Below are 14,977 nucleotides of genomic sequence, written 5' to 3'. Positions count from 1 at the left end.
AACCAAATAGAAATTTTGTTTACGGCCGGCGCCGCGGCTCACTAGGCTAATCCTCCGCCTTGCGGCGCCGGCACACCGGGTTCTAGTCCCGGTCGGGGCGCCAGATTCTGTCCCGGTTGCCCCTCTTCCAGGCCAGCTCTCTGCTGTGGCCAGGGATTGCAGTGAAGGATGGCCCAAGTGCTTGGGCCCTGCACCCCATGGGAGACCAGGAAAAGCACCTGGCTCCTGCCAGCGGATCAGTGTGGTGCGCCGACTGCAGCACGCCGGCTGCGGCAGCCATTGGAGGGTGAACCAATGGCAAAAGGAAGACCTTTTTCTCTGTCTCTCTCTCTCACTGTCCACTCTGCCTGTCAAAAAATAAAAAATAAATAAATTTTGTTTACTTAATATTGAATAAGTACAGTAACTTGAAGTAGGCTAAAATGTATTTTTCCATTTAGAGTGTATAGTAAATACCTACTTTCAGAATTTTGAGGCTCTTTGAAAAAATACATGAGTATCTCAAATATTTGTAGATAAAAGGAATTTAAGGTTCAGTTTGACTTTATTTTTTTAAAAAGCTTTATTTATTTATTTGAAAGTCAGAGTTACACAGAGGGAGAAGGAGAGGCAGAGAGAGAGAGGTCTTCCATCTGCTGGTTCACTCCCCAGTTGGCTGCCAATGGCCGGAGCTGTGCCAGTCTGAAGTCAGGAGCCAGGAGCTTCCTCCGGGTCTCCCACTTGGGTGCAGGGGCCCAAGGACTTGAGCCATCTTCCACTGCTTTCCCAGGTCATAGCAGAGAGCCGGATCAGAAGTGGAGCAGCCGGGACTTGAACTGGTGCCCATATTGGATGCCAGCACTGCAGGTGGTGGCCTTACCCAGTGTGCCACAGCGCCAGCCCCGTATCAACTTGACTTTAAATATAAACTGCTGTGGTTGCAGTCTGTGGAGAGGAAGTGTATGCTCCATCTGTGGCCCTGACTGTGATGGGACAGCCTGCTGGGGAGCATGGTATCACCCTGCACTGGAGCACTGACTTCCCCGTGACCAGGTTCTGTTCATTTGGCATCAGTAGCATTCTCTACCAGCGTTGCATACATCTGTCTGAAAGCTTCACTCGAGTGCAGAAATGTGGACTCACTTTGCTTGACACTGCTTCTCCTGAGCTCATAAAATACCCAAGTAATGTGGTGGAATAACTAAAAGATGGGTTATACAGGTATTCAATTTAGAAACTGGTAAGAGTCATCTCAAATATTGAAAGCGGTGAGGGCCCTGAAAGACAGCAGTTTGATATGGAGTGTGACAAGACTGCAAAAAGATGACAGAGCTCCCAGAGAAGAGTCTCAAAACATTGTCCGAGATGAAATCCGCTCAGTGATCAGATGGGTCACAGCTTCCATGCCATGTCTGCCACTGTTAGAAGCGCCATGTTTTGTCGATCTATTGATTTACACAAGATTTGGATGCTCTTGAAAAATGGCAAGAGCAGGGCCCACACTTCATCACCAATTCTGAGGAAGTCTGTCCATCACTGAAGTAAATAGCATGGTGGCCTGCAAAGTAGCTGTCGGTGGCTGATGAAGGGATGAGGAAAGTGGTGTCACCGCACTTTTCGAATGTGGTTTTCTTTCTTTCTTTCTTTTTATTTTTTTAATTTTTTTATTTAGTAAATATAAATTTCCAAAGTACAGTTTATGGATTACAATGGCTCCCCCCCCCCTCATAATTTCCCTCCCACTCTCACCCCTCTCATCTCCCGCTCCCTCTCCCATTCCATTCACATCAAGATTCATTTTCAATTATCTTTATATACAGAAGATCGATTCAGTATATATTAAGTAAAGATTTCATCAGTTTGCACCCACACAGAACATAAAGTATAAAATACTGTTTCAGTACTAGTTATAGCATTACTTCACATTGGACAACACATTAAGGACAGATCCCACATGAGAAGTAAGTACACAGTGACTCCTGTTGTTGACTTAACATTTGACACTCTTGTTTATGGCATCAGTAATCACCCTAGGCTCTAGTCATGAGTTGCCAAGGCTATGGAAGCCTTTTGAGGTCGCTGACTTGGATCTTATTCCAACAGGGTCATAGTCAAAGTGGAAGTTCTCTCCTCCCTTCAGAGAAAGGTACCTCCTTCTTTGATGGCCCCATTCTTTCCACTGGGATCTCACTGGGAAAGATCCACTGGGATCTTTCATTTAGGTCTTCTTTTTTTTTTTTCCCCAGGGTGCCTTGGCTTTCCATGCCTAAAATACTCTCATGGGGTCTTCAGCCAGATCCACGTGCCTTAAGGGCTGATTCTGAGACCAGAGTGCTATTTAGGACATCTGCCCTTCTATGAGTCTGCTGTGTATCCCGCTTCCCATGATGGAACATAAACTGTGCATGACTGTTCCATTTTGGGATATCTGTTAGACTACCATAGGGCTCACATGTTGAGTTTATCACTCATCATGCAAAAGGAAACAGCAGAATTCATCAGCAATACAACTTATCTTTTAATTCCATTTTCCTTGAACATTTCGCAGTTCTCTCATAGGATAACTGTCAAGAAAATCAGTTTTTCCACATCAAGGAAATTGTATATAAACATAGTTACAACAATGGGCAAAATGATTTATGTATAAGATGACTTGTGGAAATTATTTGCAAAAATATTTATGATAGAAAAATAAAGGAAACAATCTAAATATTCATGAGTTAGGGTCTGGATTAAAGATACATGGTATAGGGGCTGGTGTTGTGGTACAGTAGGTTAAGCCTAAGCCTCTGCCTATGACATCAGAATCCCATTTTGTAGTGACAGTTTGAGCCCTGCTACTTGACTTCCCACCCAGCTCCCTGCTAATGTGCCTGGGAAGGCAGCAGAGGATGACCCAAGTACTTGGGCCCCTGCCACACGCATGGGAGACACAGATGGAGTTCCTAGCTCCTGGCTGCAGCCTGGCCCAGGCCTGGTCATTACAGCCAGTTGGGGAGTGAACCAGCTGATGGAAGATCTCTGTCTCTTTCTGTAACTGCCTTTCAGATAAATAAATAAATATTTAAAAAATGTATATGGTACAGTTATGAAATGGAATACTATCAGGCTGTAGAAAACAATAAGGAAGCTTACTATATATGCAAGACATGTTCAGCTTTCCACTTTACAAGAATTTCTCTGAAGAGTTATAAAGGGAAATTAGAGAAATCAGGTGATGCTTTCAATACATTCTCCTTTTTTTTTTTAACTTTCTGTCTCCAAATAATTGTGCATTTACAGGAAATTGCAAAGATGGTACAGAGAGATTCTGTGTACATGTTTCCTACTTTCAACAGTTACAGCTTATATAGCTTAATACAATATCAAAACCAGGAAACTGACATTGGTACAACATGTGTATATAGTTTTGTTTTGTTTTATTTTTAAAGATTTATTTATTTATGTGAAAGAGTTACAAAGAGAGGCAGAGAAAGAGTGAGGTCTTTTATCTGTTGGTTCACTCTGCAAATGGCTGCAACAGCCAGAGCTGCACTGATCCGAAGCCAGGAGCCAGAAGCATCTTCCGGGTCTCCCACAAGGATGCAGGTGCCCAAGGACTTGAGCCATCTTCCACTGCTTTCCCAGGCCATAGCAGAGAACTGGATCAGAATTGGAGCAGCCAGAACTCGAACCGGTGCCCATATGGGATGTCAGCATTGCAGGTGGCAGCTTCACCTGCTACACCACAGCGCTGGCCCTGTGTATATAGTTTTATGCCATTTTGTCACATGGATGGAATTGGGTGGCCACCACCACAATCAAAACATAGAACTCTTCCATTACCACAAAGGTTCTTTGTGCTGCCCCATTCTAGTCACCACATCCTTACCCCACCAACCCTGCCCTGGCAACCATTAATCTGCTCTCTCTATCATCTTGAGGCTATTATACAGAAGGAAACATGTTTCATTTTTTTTTTTTCAACTTAGCATGATACCCTGGAGATCCATGCAAGTTGTATGCATCCCTAATGTGTTCCTTTTTCCTGTTGAGTAGTATTCCGTGGCATGGAGGCAGCACTATTTGCTTAATTAGTCATCTAGTTACAGGATGTTTTGGTTGTGTCTGGTTTATTTGGGGCTATTGCAAATAGGGCTGCCAGGAGCAATCCTATGCAGGTGTTGGTGTGGATATAAATTTTCAGTGCTCTGGGAAAATTTTGCCTAAGAGCACACTTCCTGGGTTGCAGGATAAGTGTATGTGTTGTTGTTTGAGAAAACACCGTTATTTTCCAGACAGCTATACCATTTTACATTCCCAACTACAGCTTTCTTTTTCTACAAAATGTTATTGATGACTGTTAGCACAAGGGCACCAGGCCAAAAGGCACATGAGGATCTGAAACACTTTTATTTTCCAGAGGAAAAGCTTTTAATATCTACTAGATGAAGAAAAAAGAGAGGTCAAGCCTATTCCCTTTGCTGGCCCACAAGGTCCCATTTTTCTCCTCTCAGTTTTTCAGAATAATTCTTCCACCACCACCAAGCTAACCTTTTGTTGGAAAGCTGCAGCATACTGCAGGGCCACCTGGCTGCACCTTTGTCCTTTGGCCCTGGTGTGTACCCTAGGGTGTGTACTTCCCTAGGAAGATGAGGTTCATTTTGGAACATTCTGTCCTTATTCCCAGCAAGTCATTTAGGGACTGTAGAGAGCCATTTCAGGACCAGTCCACCGAGGGACCCTGGACCCACACATCCCACAACCACTCCCCACCTCTAGGCCTCACATTACAATGATATTTTTTCTTAAAGATTTATTTAACTGAAAAGCAGATATCTATATCTATATCTATATCTATATCTATATCTATGTCTATATTTGTATCTATATCTATATCTAGAGAGAGAGAAAGAGAGACAGAGACAAAGAGAACTCTCATTTGCTGGTTCACCCTCCAAATGCCCACAATGGCTAGGGCCGGGCCAGGCTGACACTGGGAACTGGGAACTCAAGCCACATCTCCCACACAGGTGTGAGGGACCCAGTCACTTGAGTCTTCTTGAGTCTTCCATACCACAGGGTCTGCATTGTCAGGAAGGCAGAGTCAGGAGCTGAAGCCAGGTACTCTGTTATGGGGCATGAGTATCTTAATTAGCATCTTAATTGCTAGGCTGAATGTCCACCCCATCAAAGAGGTGTCTTTGATTTCTAGCTTATACCGAATCTTCAAGCACAAACCAAATTTTTAGACAAGTGACACGATTGGCATTTCTAGGGCCAATAACTTGCAGGAAGATGAGTAAGTGGCAGATAGAAGGCAAATGAGCAAAGCTTGTTCCCGGAGATTGCTTTGGTGCCATCGCCAGCCTGGAGAGGGTGTGGTGTTGTCTTCAGTGCTTAGCCTCTGTCCTCACTGCTAGAAAGAGGGCGAGACAGCTTTTGCCTTGTCAAAGTGTCACCTGCTTTTAGGCGGAGTGAGGAAAGGCAGGGAGTTGTCCTGTGTCTGCTTCTTCTCAGTTGCCTTCTGCTCAGCCATCCTTGTGCCCGAGAGGCCCATCTGGGGCTGGCGGATCCTGACCGTCCACGGACAGTACTGTCGGGCGTAGTGGGCGTGTCCTGTTGGCCCAGCACAGGTCCAGCAGGGAGAGGCACGCTGGGGCCCTGCTCCCCACCGTGACCCACATGACCATAGAGGTCTCTGAACAGTAACCAACAGATGTTCACAACAGACCAGGTCAGGTCCCAGGGGCTGCAGTCACAGCTCATCATCCACCCAGCAAAGCTGATTTTGCAAAAGTCCGCTAACCTCTCCTGTGCCGAGTTCACTCAGGCACAAAATGCCAGCATGGCCTTGGCCTGAGTTATTCCCCTACCTGGACCTTTCCCCTGGACTGCAGGCGACAACAGAGAGGAGGAGAACCCAGACAACCCAGACTTTGCCCTAGCAAAGGTTAAGTGTCCGTCATCTCGAAGATCTGTTTCCCCAGGCGCTCAGAATGCAAATGTTAAGGTGATCAAACAGGGAGGTCTAGGTTCTGGTTCTCTGGAGTTGGAGCCGCTCACCCTCCTGGCACAATCCCGGAGCACCGCTCTGAGCCTTCAGCTCAGGTTTAGGTTGTCAACGCTGATTTGAAGAGATGTGCTTTGTTCTATGGGCTTCTGGGAAGGAACTGGCATTCATAGCAGGGTTTGGGGGGTGAAGAGTGAAACCTGAGCTGGCTTCTCCCCTCCTGGGGGGCAGAGTGAGTCAGATGTTTGCCCTGAAAGCCCTGGTGTCAAATCCACAAATTCACAGGCTTTGTGCCTTCCTGCTTGAAGCTTGAAACCAGAGAGGTGTCGCAACCTAACAGCTTTAATTGCTGAGCCCCAGCTGCAACCCCCATCCCTTGGTTTAATGAGTTGGCTGTGGAAGGCTGTGAGCAGCGAGGGGGGGGTGTTCTGCCAGGTGGGTTTATTTGTTCCTTCCCTCCCTCGTTCCTGCTCAAGCCCACACTGAAGGCCTCTTGACCATACGTGGTCAGTGTGCTCTGTCCTGCTCTGCTCTTGGCCGAGGACCTGTGGTCTTGCCTACAGTTCTACCTTCTTTCCTACTCCTTGCTGGGATCTGTGGCTCTTTGTATCCGCCCCCAAAGTCCTAGAAGCAAGCAACTTGGAGTTTTTCAGCCCAGCCCTAGCTGGTATGAACTTCTGCCCACTTAGGTGGACAAGAGAGAAAGCTTTCTTTTATGGAACTCAGCCTTTACCACACTGGCCTCTAATGGAAGGCTTTCCTGGGCCCAGCAACACACTGCTGCCGAGTGGCCCTCAGTCCTGATGGGTAAGACGAGGGAGGAGGGTGATGTTGGCTGTGGGCTCTCAGTGCGCACTTGGCCCTGCTTCCATGGCCCCCACGGCTCCAGATCCTCTGCTGCTTTCCTGCCATCTTGGGGCCTTTTGTGAGGTTCCTCAGAGGCTGCTGGTACCACCTTCCATAGGTCTCCAGGTTGCAGACATCCTCAGAGTCACTCCTTTTTTGATTGGGAGGAAGGAGGAAAGGAAAACATAGAAAGTCACAACAGGGTGAATTAATAGCTGTCAGCATGATCTAGCCCTGAAGCCAGCTCTCCCTTTCACCCCAGCTCGATGTTTGTAGACTCCAGCTGGCACTGAGAGAGGGGATTTGGGCATCCCAAGGAGTGGCTTAACCTGCTGCACCACAGCGCCCGCCCTGGGGAGGATTATTTTGATTGCCTCCTCATCACTCTGTTAGTGAGGAAAGGATTCCTACTTAGGGTTTTGGGGATGACAAAACATCACATCTGATACTGGCTGGTTTATTAGTCACGTGTACTTATAGCTCAGGGGAGGTGGATACCACATGCCACACAAAGCCACCTGTGAGTGGCACTTAGCTGCAAGTGCCCAACCAGGGGCTGTGGGAGGCAGACTTTGCAGTAGCAAGAGGATGAGGTGCCCCTTGGTTCCTGCAGGAGGAAGTGACTGGCTTATGGGAATGATTCTGTGGGCTGGCCGGAAGGGTCATCTGCTTCTCGGGAATGAGCAGGAACTGTGCCTGGTCCAGTGATAAGAAAGGTTGTCTGGCTAGGAGACTTTGTCCACAGGAGTAGGACGGAGAGGAAAACTTGGGGTTAGGCTATTAGACGCCCTCCCAGTTGTACCAGTTGTCAAGGCAGCAGGTAACTTTGAATTTTAATTTTAGGCCTTGGACCACAAAGACAGATGTGGGATACTAACATCCTGCCTCCCTTCCTGCTTTCCAGCATCCATGCATTCATTCATTCATCTATCCGCACATTGATCCACCCACCCATCCTCTAATACATTCCGCAAAGCATTGAGGCAGCCTAAACATTCTGAGCACTTCTCTCTCTCTCTCTTTTTTTAATACTCTCCAGTTCTCAGTTGTTCATGGGTGGTCAGCATTGCAATCAGCCCTTCTAGTCCTGTCACCAGCCTTTCACCCTTTCCAACACTGCACTAGTCAGTAGGTCAGCTCATTGGCCCTGGAAAATGCTTTTCTTTGCTTCTGATTTTGTTAGAATGTCCTCTTCTCTTCTCTGCCTGCCTAAATTCTACCCTCCCTTGAGCCAAATCCCTCATTATCCAAACATACATTCTCTGTCCTTGCTGAATTCTGCTTCTTTTTTCAGCCCAAAGCCTTTGTGGCAGCCTCTACACATAGATACCTAAGTGCCCACTGCTGTGGGTCTTGTGTCCCTTGGGGACTGTTACTGTTTTACTGTCATTTCTCACCTTGTTTGTATCTTTTCTCATCAGCCTCTTCGCTAACTCTCTGATAGCCAGGCCTGTGTCCTGCACACCCCTGCACCCCTTCATTGCCTGGGGTTGAAGAAGGAGCAGCCCAGCACCTTATCATGCCCTTGAACCTCCACACTTTCCGATTCAATTTGAACTTCCTTTTATAGACACTGATCATGTAAATGCAAAAGGCAGTTTGAGTTGAATCTCTAAATGAACATTTACCTAGCCCCCAGCTCATAGAAGGCACGCAATTAAAAAGTGTTGAAATGGTCAAGAAAATACCTCAGTGGCCTTACAATTCTGATTGTTATTTATTTATTTTAAGAATTTTAATTCACTTATTTGAGAAGTAGGGAGAGACAGATTCCTATCTGATGGTTCACTTCCACAAATGTGCACAGTGGTCTGAGCTGGGGGAGGGCTGAAGCCAGGCACTCAGTCTAGATCCCCCCCAAGTTGGTGGTGGAAATCCAGATACCGGCGTCATCACCACAGCCTCCCAGGGTCTGTGTTAATAGACCTAGGCACTCTGTTAGGGAGTGTGGGCATCTTAACCAGTGTCTTAACTATTAGGCCAAAAGCCCACCCGTGATTATTATTATTATTTAAGATTTTATTTATCTATTTCAAAGGCAGAGCTACAGAGAGGCAGAGGCAGAGAGAGAGTGAGGTCTTCCATCCCCTGCTTCACTCCCCAGATAGCTGCAATGGCCAGAGCTGGACCGATCTGAAACCAAGAGCCAGAAGTTTCCTCCGGGTCTCCCACATGGGTGCAGGGGTCCAAGCACTTGGGCCATCTTCTACTTCTTTCCCAGGCTGTAGCAGAGAGCTGGATCAGAAGTGGAGCAGCTGGGACTAGAACCGGCACCCATATGAGATGCTGGCACTGCAGGGCAGCGGCTGCACCCACTATGCCACAGCACTGGCCCCGATTATTTTTTTAAAGGCTATATATCGATGGCTATGCTAAGAATTTCAGGGTTCACAGAAATTCTTTCTCTTAATCTAAGTGCCTGTTTTACTGACTTCAGTCATTTGCTTACACCTTTATGGTTTTTTTTTTCATTATCTGCATACTGTCTATTATTATTAATATATTTCTTTACATTGTCTTGGTTTTTAAATTTATTCTAGACCTAAGCAATAGTATCTGTGACATGGGCTCATGTGTTAGTTATTTTATGTATTTCTCAAAAATACACAACTAAGCTAACAAATAGTTGTCTGTATTCCACCTAAAGTTATTTCACGTGTCACACTTGGGAAGCTCTAATCTAGCCATGGTTGTATCTACATATTTTATGATGAGAAAAAGTCATTATACAAAAGACTGTTATTGCATGTCCACTATGCTTCCACTTAAATGAAAATCTTAGCAAAGGCAAAACTCCAGAGACAGAAGGCAGATAGTTTAGTGGTTGTCAGAGGCTAAGGACGGGAGTAGGGATGGTCCTTCAACAGGACTGACCTTGAAGACTTGTGAGAGAGAGAAGGAATCTAAAAGCCGGATGTTGGTGATGGTTACACAGTTGTATACATTTGGAAAACACTTCCAAATTGTATTTACAATGGCTACATCTTATGGTTTGTAAATTATGTCACAGAAAGGAAAGAAGGGAAGGAGAAGGAAGAGGAGGAAGGGGAAGAGGAGGGGAGGAGGAAGAGAAGAAAAAGAGGAAAAATTAGTCAGGAAACAGGATGAGGGGGCTTCTGAAACATGGGTGATGTTTTTGATCTGTGTGTTGGTTACGTGAGTATATTCTCTGTGAAAACTCACCAAGCTCTTCTTTTATGCTTTGCGCATAGTTCCATATGAATATTATACCCTGATAACAATGTTAAAAAATTCAGCCAAGATGCAAATGTCATTTCTTCCCATGATGACTTCAGTATTTAATGACACTAAGAGTTATTACCGTCTTGTTTATTACTTTGTGTAATTACATTGCTTTGCCAACTTAGTTATACAATGTTAGGAGTTTAAGTTTTGGGTGTCTTAACACAGAAAGGGTTATAAAAAGATGTATTTAGCCAGTCACACAGTGCTATAAGAATGTCAGTGGGAACCATTGTTCCTTAATTATTCCTAGCAATTATCAACATGGACAACACTCAACTTGCAACCAAAATAAATGGATGTTTTAAGAGGCCTTGTTGGAACCATCAAATCATCAGTCTGACAAAGTTCCCTCTCTCTCAGCCCAGCTTTCCTGCCGCCTGCCACAGTTTCAATTCTATATTTATCTTTTCAAATCAGCAGTGCAGCAATTAGTTATTATAATAAGAGCTACCAATTTATTGTGTGCTGACTTCACGCCAGGCACTGCATTATCAGAGTTTTTCATACTTTAATTGTCTCATTTCATTGTCACAACAACCCCAGGAAGGGAGCTGTTTATTGCATTTTACAGTTGGGGAAACTGAGGCTGAAAGGCTTCTGAGTGGGTCCAGGCTTGTGTTGCTGGTAAGTGATGGTGCCGGGGAATGAGCCAGGGTCGCACCTCGTCATGTTGGGACTTGCGACCCCACATTACTGACAGGAGGTGACTGACATGCGTAAGACAGTGCTGAATACCGAAACACAGGCTCTTCACATGGTTGCTATAGTTACTGTTCTACATGATGCTCTGTGTGTGTATGTGTGTGTGTGTGTGTGTTTTTTAGCCGAGATGATTATAGATTCACTGTTAGCCATTGAGGTGTGGTCCCCTCCTGCCCTGTGAAACCCGAGGGACCTTTTAGAAAGTTTAAAAATCACATTCTTGCCTTGTAATCATGCCTTTGATTTCAGAAGCTCTGGAACATTCACAGATCCCATACTGTGGCAGCCTTACAAATATTATTCCTGTAAAGCATAGGAGCTCTATGAAGGCCACTGTAGGGGACGCAAAAGTATCTTTCTCTTCCCCATCCAGGTTCTTGGCTGCATCTCTGTAGCAGATTAATAGAGAAAAGCAAGACATTTATTTAACCTAAGTTTTACATGGTACAGGAACTTTCATGAAGCTTTCATAAATCTGAGCTTTTTAAAAAATTTTTATTATTTATTTGAAAGGCAGAGTTACATAAAGAGAGAGAGGTCTTCTATCTGCTGGTTCACTCCCCAAATGGCCACCATGGTTGGGGATGGGCCAGGTAGAAGAAAGAAGCTTGGAACTCTAATCAGATGTCCCACATGGATGCAGGGGTCCAAGCACTTGGGCCATCTTCTGCGGCTTTCTCAGGTGTAATAGCAAGGAAGCTGGATTGGAAGTGGAGCAGCTGGGACTCGAACCGGCACTTAACATCGTCGGCCCCAACCTAAGTGTTTTTAAACAAGGTTTGATGATAAGTGGAAAGGCATGGAAAATGTGTATAGAGTATGCACTGAGTAAACTGGGGGACCTTACCAGGTCCTGTTCCTGCAGATTCCTCTGGTGCGTCCATTGTCAGAGACAGGGAGATTCATTTCCTCTGGATGTAGAGTCAGCGCCTCTCACAGGAGGGGCTCAGGACCTGCTTCCAGGGGGGCTCAGAGAGTCCTTCCTACATCTGCTATTTCTCAAATGCCTTCAGCTTAAAAGGTTCAATATACTAGGTGCCATATTTTGGGGCGGTGTGTCTTGAATCCATTCATAACACACCCACAGTTCACCTTGACACAGTGATGGATTTGGGGTGCAGAGCAGTGCATGGGTGCTCCCTACCTGAGTTGAGGGAGGGGGCAGGCACCCATGAGAGAGGGGCCTTGGATGTGTTAGGAAGGAGAGGCCGTGGGACTTGGAGAGACCCAGTCAGCTAGGGACTGGACATTGATGGCAGGAGCCAGGAGCAGGGCTAGGTTGGCCAAGAGCAACGAGCAAGCCCATGTGGAGGAGGCAGTTTGTATCAGGAAAGCAGTGGGAGAGCCATCAAGACCTGAAATGTGTTATCTTTTCAAATTTATTTATTTGAAAGAGCAGCAGAGAGAGCGAGAGCGAGATTCCACTTGTTGGCTTACTCCCTCAAATACCTGTGACATCCAGGGCTCAGCCAGATTGGAAACAGGAGCCTGGAATCCATCCGGGTGTCCCACATGGGACAGGGGTCCAAGCACTTGGGCCACCCTCTGCTTCCCAGGAGCGTTAGCAGGGAGCAGGGAGCTGGATCAAAAGTACACCAGTGAGACTCAAACTGGCACTCTGATGTGGGATGCTGGCATGGTAGCCAGTGTCTTAACCTGCTGTGCCACAGTGCTGGCCCTTTAGAAATGTGTAATTGACAAGGTGGGGGCACAGGAGGTTTGGGCTTAGAACTTGGAGCAGTGTTGCACACCGTTGGCAGGTAGCTGGCGAAGCTGTGTTCATGCAGCTCCATTCCCCTGTGACACAGAAGCCCTCTCAGGGCCAGGAAACTTGTCCGAGTCCGAGGTGGCACACGAGACACTCATGGGGCTGAAGACGGAAGCCAGGGCGTCTGGGCCCTGGGCTAACAACGTACGATCTGTTCTAATTACAGGGTCACAACGCTGGGGAGGAGGGCGACATCCTAGGGCTGGCCAAGGGGCTCAGCGTTGGTGAGAACCAGACGCCTTCTCCTGGCTCTTCGGCTTCCAGCAGCGTTCTGGAAAGTGATGAAAGAGAAGGTGTGCAACAACAGGTAATTAAAGACCTTATAAAACAGAAAAATACTCTCGTCAAACTTACCAAAGCGTCTCCGTGGCTGCCTGGGGGAGGTGTGGGGAACTCTGGGCTGCAAGGGTCCTTTGTCTGTGTGTGTGTATTGATGGTGGTGGTGGTGGGGGCAGGCGGGATGGCCTGGGAGCCGGGGCAAATGTGGAGAAAGACCCTGGCTGGTTGCAAAGGCAGGGAGGGGGAGCGGGCTGCTCAGGACCTTAGTTCTGAGTGGAGGCAGCCAGTGAGTAGGGAGCCACAGAAGGCCTTTTACAAGCCCCAAGCAAAACCCAGCTGGTAAGCGCCATGGCACAGAGACTGTGTGGGAGGAGGAGAGGGACACACACATGCATGCACATCCCAAGAAAAGACAGCGCCTCCACCGAGAGTGGAGCAGGTCTCCCACTGGCCGGGATCGGGGGAGGGAGCTCAGCAGGGCCTTGGGTCCAGAAAATCCATGCAGTTGGCTGCTTTGGGGTCCTCTCCTCCCGGGGTCCCCAGAGACTGGCCCCAGCTTGGGAGGAGCTTCGGGAAGCCATCTGAGTGCAGAGTCAGCCCCCAGCCCCCATGCCCTGCCGTGTGCAAGGCATCCTCACCGCTCTTCTCCCTTTCTTCCCCTTCTTGCTGTCCGCGGGGCCCCCTTGTGTAAATGCTCAACAGGCTGTTGTGGAAAAATCCCCTAAAAGGACCCAGACTTTCTTTTTTGCATTTCTGCCTTATAAAACCCCAGTGCTCCGGGAGGCTGGGGCTGGAGAGGGGGAGGGAGGGGTGGGGCGGCTCCAGAGGCCAGACCTGGGCTGGCGATGGCATGGGAAGAGGAGCTCCCCACCGCTTCTTTCCGTTTCATTGGCCAGCTCCTTTCCCCACCTTGTTGACTCCTCCCCACCCCTGCTCTTTCCTTTCTCCTCTCTGTAAACCTGACTGGCCGGCTCCCCTGTGCCAAGGTTGTCCCAGGTGAAAAGAGGCTCCCAACACAGCTTGAAACACAGCCCTCTCTGGCAGGGGGTCCTGGTCTAGGTGGTGGGCTGGGGGCGGAGGGCTGCACTGGGAGCGGGGAGATGGGGGTGTGCAGACCCAAGGAGGTGGGAGTGATGCTGCTTCCTTGTGGGGTTGCCAGATGAAACACAGGATGCTTGTTTTCGGTGAACATCTGGGACCTACCTAGGCTGAAAAATTACATGATGAAATAGAAATTTGCCAAGTGTCTTTTTTTTTTTTTTTTTTTTTTTTTAAGGCAGAGAGAAGGAGAAGGACAGCCAGAGTTGCTGTCTGCTGGTTTACTCCTCAGGTGCCCTCAGTGGCCAGGGCTAGGCCAAAGCCAGGAGCCAAGGACTCAGTCCAGACCTCCTCCATGTGTGGCAGGACTCAGTTCCTTGAGCCATGACTGCCGCCTTAGCATGAAGCTGGAGTCAGAGGTAGAAGCCAGGGTATCAAACTCTCATGTGGGAGATACGGGGTGAAATATGTGCTTGCCCTCTAGGCCAAACACTCCCTCTGTCCCTCCTGTCTTTGCATTCGCCAAATCTGGCAATGGCAGGTTGCTGATGAATACACAGGAGCTAGCTGAGTGAATGGGGGGAGGAGGGAAGAGCATGCCTGCAGAGGGAACAGCACGTGCAGAGATCTTGAAGAGACGGGGCCTTGCGACTCATCTGGGGAAATGAACGTTGACCATGGGGTTGCAGCACGTGGAAAGAATGCACCAGTCGCACAGCGATTGAGAGTGCCGAGTGCCAGGTACCAGGTAGAGTCCTGGGGGCTCTCAGGAGCCAGACACATGCAGCTTCTGCCCTCAGGGAGCTCACCATTCAGCTGAGAAGCAGGGAGGTGAGGACAGGGAAGGACAGGCTCTGAAAGGTCGGGGAGGGCTTCCCCGAGAAGGTGATGGTATGTGGAGGAAGTGGAGATAGGTCAAGGGCTGGGGAACAGTGTTCTAAGCCCAGGGAACAGTCCAGTGGAAGGCTCTGAAGGGAAAACATGGGCAACAGGCCCTGGAAACGGAAATGTGACCTGAGATGCTGGGGCCTGAGGGAGGGGCTAGGGACAGGGAGGAGGTGGACGGTGGGCAGAACCAGACCACTCCCCCCACCGCAGGGAGCTTGACCTGAATCCTGAAGGCAACC

General features: G+C 47.9%; 1 protein-coding gene, 1 long non-coding RNA gene and 1 pseudogene across 4 annotated transcripts in view; 2 read left to right on the top strand and 1 right to left on the bottom strand.

Moving 5' to 3' along the window:
* Positions 1-14,977, top strand: part of KCTD6 (potassium channel tetramerization domain containing 6) — a 44,408-nt gene that overhangs the window by 14,952 nt on the left and 14,479 nt on the right. For all 3 annotated transcript variants that reach the window (XM_089306024.1, XM_017343905.4, XM_089306023.1), the window contains one exon: positions 12,700-12,840. In XM_089306024.1, coding sequence (XP_089162150.1) covers positions 12,815-12,840 — 26 coding nt within the window. In that variant the 5' untranslated portion in view covers positions 12,700-12,814. The remainder of the gene's footprint in view (positions 1-12,699; positions 12,841-14,977) is intronic.
* On the top strand, positions 847-1,562 carry LOC100354608 (mitotic spindle assembly checkpoint protein MAD2A pseudogene; annotated as a pseudogene).
* On the bottom strand, positions 11,245-13,613 carry LOC149124339 (uncharacterized). The gene is made up of 3 exons (XR_016214760.1): positions 12,888-13,613; positions 11,613-12,804; positions 11,245-11,523 (listed from the first exon to the last, which is right to left on the bottom strand). It is a non-coding gene; the product is annotated as an uncharacterized LOC149124339 (long non-coding RNA).

Source organism: Oryctolagus cuniculus, chromosome 10 (assembly GCF_051225735.1).
Source record: "Oryctolagus cuniculus isolate XC-2025 breed Fujian yellow rabbit chromosome 10, ASM5122573v1, whole genome shotgun sequence".
Taxonomy (NCBI): domain Eukaryota; kingdom Metazoa; phylum Chordata; class Mammalia; order Lagomorpha; family Leporidae; genus Oryctolagus; species Oryctolagus cuniculus.
The sequence above is the reverse complement of the archived record's forward strand: the minus strand, read 5'-3'. Positions and strand labels throughout refer to the sequence as shown.